The sequence below is a fragment of the Nuphar pumila genome, chromosome 13, assembly GCF_984573655.1.
Source record: "Nuphar pumila chromosome 13, dmNupPumi1.hap1.1, whole genome shotgun sequence".
Classification (NCBI taxonomy): domain Eukaryota; kingdom Viridiplantae; phylum Streptophyta; class Magnoliopsida; order Nymphaeales; family Nymphaeaceae; genus Nuphar; species Nuphar pumila.
Genome location: NC_143261.1, coordinates 82,474,905 through 82,485,389, shown reverse-complemented (window position 1 = coordinate 82,485,389; position 10,485 = coordinate 82,474,905). Strand labels below are relative to the sequence as shown.

At 38.4% G+C, this 10,485-nt stretch overlaps 1 protein-coding gene across 1 annotated transcript; it reads right to left on the bottom strand.

Annotated features, from left to right (window-relative positions):
- Positions 1 to 235: 235 nt before the first annotated feature.
- LOC149818893 (uncharacterized) lies at positions 236 to 1,737 on the bottom strand. Its single transcript, XM_089985213.1, has 3 exons — positions 1,695 to 1,737; positions 1,454 to 1,541; positions 236 to 1,178 (listed from the first exon to the last, which is right to left on the bottom strand). The coding sequence occupies exons 1-3, from the start codon at positions 1,701 to 1,703 to the stop codon at positions 505 to 507; spliced, it is 771 nt and encodes a 256-aa protein (XP_089841339.1). The 5' UTR covers positions 1,704 to 1,737; the 3' UTR covers positions 236 to 504.
- Between the last annotated feature and the right edge of the window lie 8,748 nt (positions 1,738 to 10,485).

Sequence of the window (10,485 nt, the reverse complement as noted above, 5' to 3'; positions counted from 1 at the left end):
TTTCTAATTTCCACCCCCCCCACGAGTTCCCCAGTTTGTGTTCTCTAGGCAAACATAATTTAATTGGCAATTTGTTGCATCCAGGGGAACTCATCCCAGGCAATGTCAGGCCATAGTGAGGGAAGTGGAATTCCATGAACCTCAAATTCCTCATCTCCCAATCTGTCATTTAATCAAACAGTACCTTTCCCCGTTCCATTATAAAGAATCTTCAATTCACTAGCAAACAAAGAATGAATAGAATGCTCAAGTATTTCAATCCAGTTAACAGACACGTAGAGATTTGGCAAGAATAAGATCAAAGCCATTGATCTTTAAAATCAATGGTTCAGATGGACAAACATGTTGGACCCACATACAATCGATCAGATTGGTCCCAGAGAGACCTTATTCATATTTTTCATTTACATGGATGGATGTTATATAAATATGTAAATCCCTCTTTTTTATGACATTTCATCTATATATAGGATATATAGGGAAGTAATGAATATGAACCACTTACTACATGGGACTACACACGGAGTCCTCTTCACTGAAGAACTCACACTTATAACCATGACACCCATGCCGACGCCCATAACTACAACCGCACGTGCACGGTGCACGATCCTGCACACCATAGCATGCTCTATAGTAGCACCCGCACTGGTGGCACGGCCCACAGTGGCACCCATAGATTGGCCCGCCCATCACGGGCGCAGGGTATGGAAAGGCAACCGGTGGTGGCTCAGGAGGGGGCGGCGCCGGTGATTGTTCGGGTGGCGCTGGATCAGGCGGTTGTGGTGGTGCTGGAGCAGGAGATGGGGCAGGGGCAGGGGCTGGGGCTGGAGCTGGTGGCGGCACCACTATCACCACCACTGCACCATTTTTCTTACAGTTGCCATTCTTTTTCCCTTTCTTGCCGGTGCAATCCTCTGCTGGCTCTGGGGCTGGTTCTGGTGCGGGTGCGGGTGCGGGTGCGGGTGCGGGTGCAGGTGCTGGTTCTGGTTCTGTTGCGGGTGCAGGTGCTGGATCAGGAACCTTTTCTTCATTCGTAATTATGATCTCTATCACTTCATAACTAAGGATCGATTTGCGGGCGTTTCGGCAAATCTTCTTCATGGTCTTCTCGGGATCGAATGTTCCGATGATAGTCACCGTATTCTCCTCCTCGTTGAACATCTTTTCCTGCAACTCTACTCAGTACATTAACAGAAATTACCATTAAAAATAGCACAACCATAACAAGCAGAATAAAAATTTGCAAGAAAAATCAATATCGCACTAATTTCTAAAAGAGATTGCAAAACGAAAAATTGAATAGAGCTGTTCAAGTGGAAAATCACCAGCCAATCGTACCAGATCAGCCCGAAATTTCTAAAGGTTTAGAATAAGATTCAAAATTGAAGATCAGCTAAAAAACCCAACAATCAATAAGATGCATATGATGAGAGAAAAGATGAGCATTTACCACAAGCACATATGGAGCATATTGCTTTGTTGATCTTCTTGTAACAAATTGTGCAATCCAACCTCACCTTCATCACTATTTTGTACACCTAAATTTTCCAAGAAGAAGAAGAAGAAGAAGAAGAAGAAGAAGAAGAAGAAGAAGAAGAAAAGAAAAAACACAATTCTAGGTGGAATAATAAGACTTAGGAATTGGTTAAAGAAAATGAAGGAAAAAAAAAAGAATAATGTGGTGGATGTACCTTAGACATTGTGATGGGGGAGGATGGTGTGTGTGAATTGGGAGGGTATGAAGGAAGGAGGAGGAGGATGGTGTGTCTTTGTAGACGGTTGTGGAGTATGAACAAGTAGGGACCAATTAGGGTGGCTAATTAACTCAGGAGAGTGACAAGTGGCCCTCGCTTTGGCGCAATAATTGCAAGCACAGCCCATGTGGGGATGATATTGTCACTCACTTTTGTGTGCGTCACCCTAAAGAATTTCCTGGATATTGAAATTCTTGCTTTTCCAACCAAAAGAAAAAGTGAGAACTCTGGGTTTTAGTAGCGGCAAATTCCTAATACCTAGAAATTTCTGGTTTTTATCACATCCAATTATAACGCTAAAGTGATTGCCAAAGGGATTTGGATCTCCTGGCTGGATAGTTGATAGGCACAAAAGTTAAAGTTGGGTTTTTGGTTGCGAGTAGGCTCGGGCAGGGTCTTAAATTAGAAGAGACATGGCTGTGCCCACCGGCCATTTGAGAGACCAATTATGGCTAGGGCATTCATTGCACTCAACGGTGCAGTTTAACCCTCTGGTTGGCCGTAACTTTTTTTTTTTCACTATTATTAGTCCAACGAATGCATGGCTAGGGCTGGTAAACCAGATGACCGAGCCTAATTTTGGCTGTTCAGACTCGGCTCGTTAAGGGTACACCTGTGCTTAGGCTCAGCTCGTGAGTTCATCACAAGCTGAGCTTTATGAGCCAATTACGAGCTGGCTGGCTTTTTGAAAAGATTGCTTTTAAGTATTTTTTGGAAATAAATCAGGATCTGACGTTGGATCATACCTGATCAAGACAGAGCACACAAGCAAGAACACAAGACAGAAACACGATTTAAGTGGTTTTGCTGGGCTAAGCCTACGTCTACGGAAACTCTCTATCTTTCTTTATTTCTGAGATGAATATTACAAGAGAGATGAGGCATATATATAGCCGCACGTTACAGCACAGTTTATGGCCTTGGGAGGTTTCCCAATCCCTAAGGGGTGCATGAGGAGCTTAGGACTCTTCTCAATGGTAGGAGTTTTCCCCATGTTGGATATTCTTCTCCTTCCTTATCTGGGGGATCTAGTGTATGTTTTTTAACATGCCCCCTGCAAGCTCATCTCTCCAGCGGTCAGGTTGAGCTTGGATCGAATACCTTCAAAATGACTAATAGGCAGAGACTTGGTTAGGACTTCTGCCAACTGTTCTTCAAAAGTAATAAATTTGACTTCGAGATCCTTCTTTTTTACCATCTTCCGAACAAACTAAAAATCAATCTCGATAAGTTCCATGAGATCAAGTAAGTGCCAAGAAAAGTAAGATAGCTAAAAGTAGATCATCTATCATCCGGGCATCATGCCCAGTCAACATCTGCATATCCTGAAAGTTGAAATCATTTACTTTTGTGAACATGAAAACCAAATATAACAATGCCTTTAAGATATCCGAGAATCCTTTTGACATGATTCTAGTGAACTTGTGTGGGAGCATGCATAAATTGATAGACTTTATTTACTGCATAAGATATATCTGAATAAGTGAATGTGATATACTCTGTGGTTGTGTGTCACATCCTCAAAGGGGTGTCCTTCAAATTTAAAAAGAATAGATGCTGGTGTTGACATCAGTTTCGCTTAGCGTATTTTAACAATTCCAAAATATACTTTTTCTGAGAAAGAATCAGTCCGTTCAACAAGGAAATAACTTTAATGCCCATGAAATACCTGAGAGAGCCTAAGTCTTTTATGAAAAACTTTTTTCCAAACTAATTTATTAAACTTTGAACTTTAGCATAAGAGTTCTCTATAACAATGATATCATCCACATATACAAGCACAAGCAAGGTGATATATTTATGTCTTTTAATAAAATTGACATATTAACTTTTAACTCAACAAAAAAAATTTGGATGAGATAATTGTGTAACCGTTAAAACCAGTCTCTTGGAGCTTGCTTTAATCCGTACAAGGCTTTATCAAGCTTATAGACATAATTTGGATACTTATTGCTCTTAAACCTTTGTGGTTGAACCATATATATTTTCTCTTGTAAAAATCCATGAAGAAAAGCAATATTCACATCTAACTGATGAATGAACCAACAAAGACTCATAGTTAAGGATAGAACAATTCAGACAATGGTAGATTTAACCATAGGATTGAAGGTTTCAAAGTAATCAACTCCTTCCTGTTTGTTGTATCCCTTAGCAACAAGCTTAACTTTGTATCTGACAATAGACCCGTTAGCATGCCTCTTGATTTTATAAATTCATCTGCACCCAATAAGGTTCTGAGTAGGTGATGGGGGAAATAAAGTCCAAGTTTCATTTTTGGCCAGGGCATTGAATTTTTCCTGCATAGCTACTCTCCACTTTTGATCTGAAAGGGATTCCGTAAAGATTTTAGGTTCTGACTCTGGGAACATGACACTAAGCATGACAATGCTTAAGGGATATTTAGTAGACAAGAATAGTTTTGGTTTCAAGGTTCCATCTTGGGATCTGGTAACCATGTGATGAGTTTGGACAGGTTGTTGAATCTCTTCAAGTGATGAAATATCCACAACCAAATTTATTCCTAAAAAGTGACCAGATTCAACAACTACTATATTTGCAGGACTAGGACTTGGGCTTATAGATGCATATTCTAACATGATCTAAACACTGGGCATTGGTGAAGAAGGATCTATGTCAATAGAGAACACCAATATTTATGATTTGTGAGATATTTGAAAGGATAATACTCGAATTGACTTTAGAAGACTCTTGTCTTATATTGGAGACTTCTTATTGAAGTAGCTAACTATGGACCTCCTTGAAGAAGATACAAGCATTGGAACCAACATAAAGAAACTTAGACTCATCAAAGGTCACATGCCTGAATATATAAATCTTATTCAATACAAGATCAAGACATAGATGACCTTTGTAATTACTTCTGTCGCATAGAAAAATACATACTTTGGTTTTAGGGGCCAATTTAGAAGTATTGAAGGGAACAAGGTAAGGGTAGCAGGTGCATCCAAAAACTTTTAGGAATGAATACTCTGGAATACGGTTCAACATAAGCTCATAGGGTGATTTGTTACCAAGGTTAGAATTATGGAGTCTATTTATGAGATAAGCAATTGTTCTAAAGGCGTCTACCCAAAACTTGGTGCTACGAGGCATGAGACATTATACTCAGCCTTGTCCCTACAACATGTAAGTATTGTCTTTCAACAATCCCATTTTGTTGGGGAGTGTGAGGACATGAAACCCAATGCTTAATGCCATATAAATTTAAGAAATTTGTAAAAATGAGACTCATAAATTTGCCACCACCATCACTATAAAAAATTTTGATTGGTAAACCAATTAAATTTTCCTATAATATTTTTAAATACTTCAAAGCAACTTAAAATATCTGATTTTCTCATTAGAATAAAGAACCAAGAAAAATGAGAAAAAATATCTATAAGTAACAAATAAAATCTATGTCCTTCTGTAGAGAACACAGAAGCAAGGCTCCATAAGTCAACATGCAAAACCTAAAGAGGATGAGAAGCAATAGCCTTAGACAAACCAAACAATAATTTATGAGTCTTCTCAATCATACAACTAGAACATAGATAAGACAAATGCAAACTATTAATAGAAGATAATAGTTGTCTAGTGCAAAAAATTTTCATGACACCCATATTAGGATGCCCAAGTCTGCAGTGCCACATTTCTGGAGAGGTATCCTTCTAAGCAAAGTGTGCCTCTACACCTCTTTTCTACTCCTTTCTTTTACTCCAAACATATATATGTCTCTCACTTCGCCGCTTTAGGAAGATAACCATGTTCTTCAAATCGTTAACATAGAAGCATGTAGGGTGAAACTTAAATATGCAGTTATTATCACGAGTTAAATAAGCTACCGAAAGGAGATTTTTCTTGATTTGAAAAATGAGAAGAACATTCTTTAAAATAAATGATCTATTCTTAGAGGAACGTTTAATAGTACCTGAAGTGATTATGGAAAGGTAGCACCATTACCTACCACAACTGTTTCTGGGCCTTGGTATTTGCTTTTTCTATCATGGCTTCTCCTTTTGCTGTCATATGTTGCTACTTATCTATAAACCAGTTGGAATTTTCTACTAGTGACATGTCTATAACTGCAACAAAGGCCTTAAGGATATCCCAACAATTTCAAGTACAATGGTTCTTTCGACCACAAAACTAATAAATAACTCCTTGCTGACTAGAACTTACCTTATCTTAACCACTACCACCTTTACCTTGGTTATTTTCTTCATAAAACCATGACCACAACCACAACCACCAAAATGTTCAAAATTTTTGCCCCTTTCTCTACTAGCACCTCTTACTCTTGTAAATTGCCCAAGGAACTCTTGATCACGACCTTTTTCGTGATGAGCAAAGAAGGCAGCGAGAGGTGTCTTGAGAGGATCACTGATTAACCAATTGGACTCGCTTTTCTTGTTTTAGCAACATATCGTATAGCCCAAAAAACAGAGTGAGTTTTTCCTTTTCAAGAATAGTGATAGTGGTAACAAAGTTTTCATATTCATAAGACAGGCCATTCAAGATATAATGCATTAGATCAATATCAAAAACTTCTTCATTTATAATGCTCAAAGAATCAAACAGATATTTAACATGATTTGAATATTCTGTCATCATTTTATATTTTTTCCTGACATCTTGAAGATCTTTCTTTATTTGCATAATCCCAAGTCTGGATTAAGAAGCATAATCTTTTTCAACGGTGACCCATGCCTTCCTGACATTGAGAATCCTAATGATTCGATTGAGCACAACCCCAGTTATAGTAGGCTTAATCCAACTTAGGGCTAATTGGTCAGATCTTATCCATGCAAAAAAATCAGGTGATTCACCTTCCTTGGCCACACTTAAATATGTATCGACAGTAGGACACATCCCATCAATAAATTTTATCAAGTCCTGGCTGATCATAACTGATTCAATCTATAATCACCATATCAAGTAGTTATTGCAATCAAGCTTGATATAAACCAAGCTCGAAAAGGCGTTCCGTTGGATTGCCGTATTAGGAACGAGCGATGAACTTATTATGAATAGCACACTAGGACTTAAGCAACACAATTGGGATCAAGAAAATGCTTAACTGACCTCAACAAAACAATGCAACCTTACTCTGATTTCAAACACAACAGTGTCACAGATGTATCAAATGATGTACCAACTGAAAATAACGGTGGTCACTCGCTGATCTGATTACCGATTTCATAAGAACAGGCTCACGCTGCACGCTGATATCAACACATGCAGTAAACACGAAGGCTGAAACTAACTGCAGATGTGATGAACTTAAGCAGAATAAACTCCAGCAAGAACAACTTGCACTGAATCACATTGATCCACACTGATTCACGTAGATCCCAACACCAGCAAAACGAGCTACACTGATTCACGTTGATCCACACTGCAAGTACGATTTTGCACAGAGACACTCACACCCAATGCCCATGGCAATGGCTTCCAATGCTCCTTCACATTGGACCAGACTTCGACGGCGTGAAAGACTCTTCCGAAGCTCAAACAATCATGGCTCTGATAATATGAAAACAAATAAGGATATGATGTTGGATCAAACCTGATCAAAATAGAGCACACAAGCATGAACACAAAACAGAAACACAAATTTACGTGGTTCGGCTGGGCTAAGCCTACATCCACGGGAACTCTCACTGATCTTTCTTTATTTATGAGATGAATATTACAAGAGAGGTGAGACATATATATTGCCTCATGTTACAACATAGGATAGGGCCTTGGGAGGTTTCCCAATCCTAAAGGGTGTCTTGAAGAGCTTAAGACTCTTCGGTGTCTTGAGGAGGTTAGGACTCTTCTCAATGCCAATGCCAGGAGTCTTTCCCACATTGGATCCTTCTCCTTCCTTATCTGATGGATCTAATGTGTTGTTCAATATTTTTAAAGCTTGATAATATGCAAAATATGTATAATATATGTATAAAACATGTATAATATATACATATTATGTATTAACATATATATTATACGAACCAAGCGGAGCTGAGCTTGCCATTTTCATGCTTGGCTCATTTACCTAAATGAGATGGCTCGTAGTTCGGCCCACCAAGCTCAATGACCTATCTGACCCGAGCTTCTCACGAGCCTAGCTAGACAAGCACAACGACCAGCTGCTTGTCTTGTTTATGAACCGTATGCATGGCCCCTGGCTCACACTGTGCCCTGATAAGAACTAAGCCAAGGCTTTCAACTTTTTTTTTTCAGGATGACGAGGAAGCTTCTTAGGAACAGAGCTCACTTTTAATGAAGCCTCTCTCATTGATAGAAAACCAGGATGAGAATCTTATATCGCAAAGGACACCCACCAAGCAAGCTACCAATATAATGATCTCAGGGAGAACCAATCTTAAACAAGATCTAGTTCCAGTCTTATTAAGAACCGCTCTTACACAAAATGTAGATAGAAAATATTTTGAATTGAGAATCATCAATTTTGACCCTAGAAAGGATATTGAGACTAGGACCAACGGATCTCCCAACTTTCACTAATCAAAATAAAACTACTAAGACTGGGACAAATAAGAAAGATCTTTATACCAGAAATCATCAAGAAATCCAGACAAAGCAAAAAGACTTCCTTTTTTATTGGATGGGAATGAATGAACAAAAGAACCCTGGACCAACAAAAGAACCCATGTGAAGCAAACAATTCCACCAGATACTGACCTTTAAACTTATGGTGTCTTCGAAAGATAGCTTTGCATCTTTTTGGCTTAAGGTTTGGACATCTTTTGATGATGCCACTTTCAGTTTCACCTTCCATTCGCCTTTTATAAAGCAAACAGTTAATTGAGTATATATATATATATATATATATATATATATATATATATATATATATATATATATATATATAGAGAGAGAGAGAGAGAGAGAGAGAGAGAGAGAGAGAGAGAGAGAGTTTAATGTCCTTTATAGGATAAATAGTATTATCTCATATGGCATTGCCAATGATGCTGCTAAAATGTTTGAAGGCAGATCGAGTACTAAACCGTGTAACTTGCAGCCGAGTGAGTGGATGCCATGTATCCCCGTTCCTCTCCGGCTTCTCCAAAGAGTGAATGTGTGGCATTTAGTGATTTTCCATGACAAAGCTTGGGAATTAAGGTCCTTTCATTTACAGCTGTTGCACGACCACTTACCTACCATTGAGTATCGAACTTGCAACGTCCCATCACATGGTGACGTGCACTAACTGCTCCTACCAAACAAGCGGAGCCCAGTTGATCATGGCACCTAGTGATTGGAATACCTTGCAAGGTAGTCTGTCCCATCACTGAATCTCCTCTTAAGATGTTTAGTCAATAGTTTTCTTTGTTAAAGTCAGAGTTTTCCGTAGAAACTCATCGACGGGTGTGCATTTTCGTGGAGCCTACGATGCCAAACAAACATGGTATCGTGGAAATGCTTCGATGGGTTTGCCAGACTCTCCTTTTCCGTAAGAGGGATCCGATTCAGTTTTCCCGGCAGAATAATCCATTCCGTGACAAGCAAACGCCCCCTTAGGGGGCCAAAACTGTTGACAAAAAAAGGCCACTAGGGTAAGTAAAGGGGCAAAAATATGTTAAAATTCTATGAATACATAAGCTTTGCTTTAATTAAACCGTGGGTGTGATTCAATGGATCTAAAAACACTAGAACAAGAATCTCTGAGGTCCACAACCACGAAGAAAGATGCCTCTGCTACTTATTCCACCAGCAAAAGGACTGAACCAACATGACCTTTGCAAGTTGATTAATTGTCATGATGCAGGCGTTGGAGAATCAAAAGTATGGCATACTGATACTTGTGGGCCTTGAATAAATCATTCCTCTCTATTACAGAAACTGGGCACTTTGATTAAAACACAAGGCGGGCTTTAACCTTTATGTCATTTTCTTCTTTGTGCCCACTTCTGACGGTGGTGAAAGAGAGCTGCCAAAATTGATATTTCTAAATATAAACCCAAGATCTGATAAAATCAGTTCTACAATTGAGCTTTCTTGAGAAGCACCTTTTATAAATGTAATTTTTCGTTTTCTATCAAAAGAACATTTTGTTTTTTTTTGCCGATTTTTTGTGAAGAACGGTGGTTTTTTTATTTATTTCATTTTTAAAGTTTATTGAAACGACTGTTTGAGACCGAGTTTAGAGCAGTTCGCGAGGGTCATTGTTCAATTTCAACCATTTTTTCTTAATTTGGTGGATCAACATTTGATTGGGATTGGTTTCAGTTGTGAATTTTTGTTGTTGCATTCTGACGAAGTACCCAAGTTAGGTCAAAAGGTGAGTTTTACGGGCTCTTGCGTTTTTGTATTACTCATTCCAAACTTTTTATTTTGTTTGTAGCTATGATCCTTTAATAGCATCACGCATATTTATGTTGGGTAGTTGTTGATGATGTTTTTTGTATTTTTTATGTATCATTTAATATTTGTCACTCAATTTATTGTTTAGAGTTTATTATATTTAAGTCTAATTTTTTTTTGTTGGATTAACATCTTTACATAGTTTCCCTTTACTTTAATAAAGTGCGATGAAAAGTAAAACGCAACTATGTTTGTCCTTGAAAGTTAATGGCAATTATTGAACGCTATAAATAATGGGTCATACTGCAAATCCACAACACCAGCCCTAATCTGACTACTTGTGAGAGGGATCGTTCATCCACCTATCACTGTAAATATTGTCACTAGCACTCTTTTGATGCCATGATCCAAG

What these genes read in the sequence shown, in the direction of transcription:
- LOC149818893 (XM_089985213.1), bottom strand. An exon ending in ATGCTCCATATGTGCTTGTG is followed by an intron (nt 1,179 to 1,453) that starts GTAAATGCTCAT and finishes TGTACTGAGTAG; the next exon opens with AGTTGCAGGAAAAGATGTTC.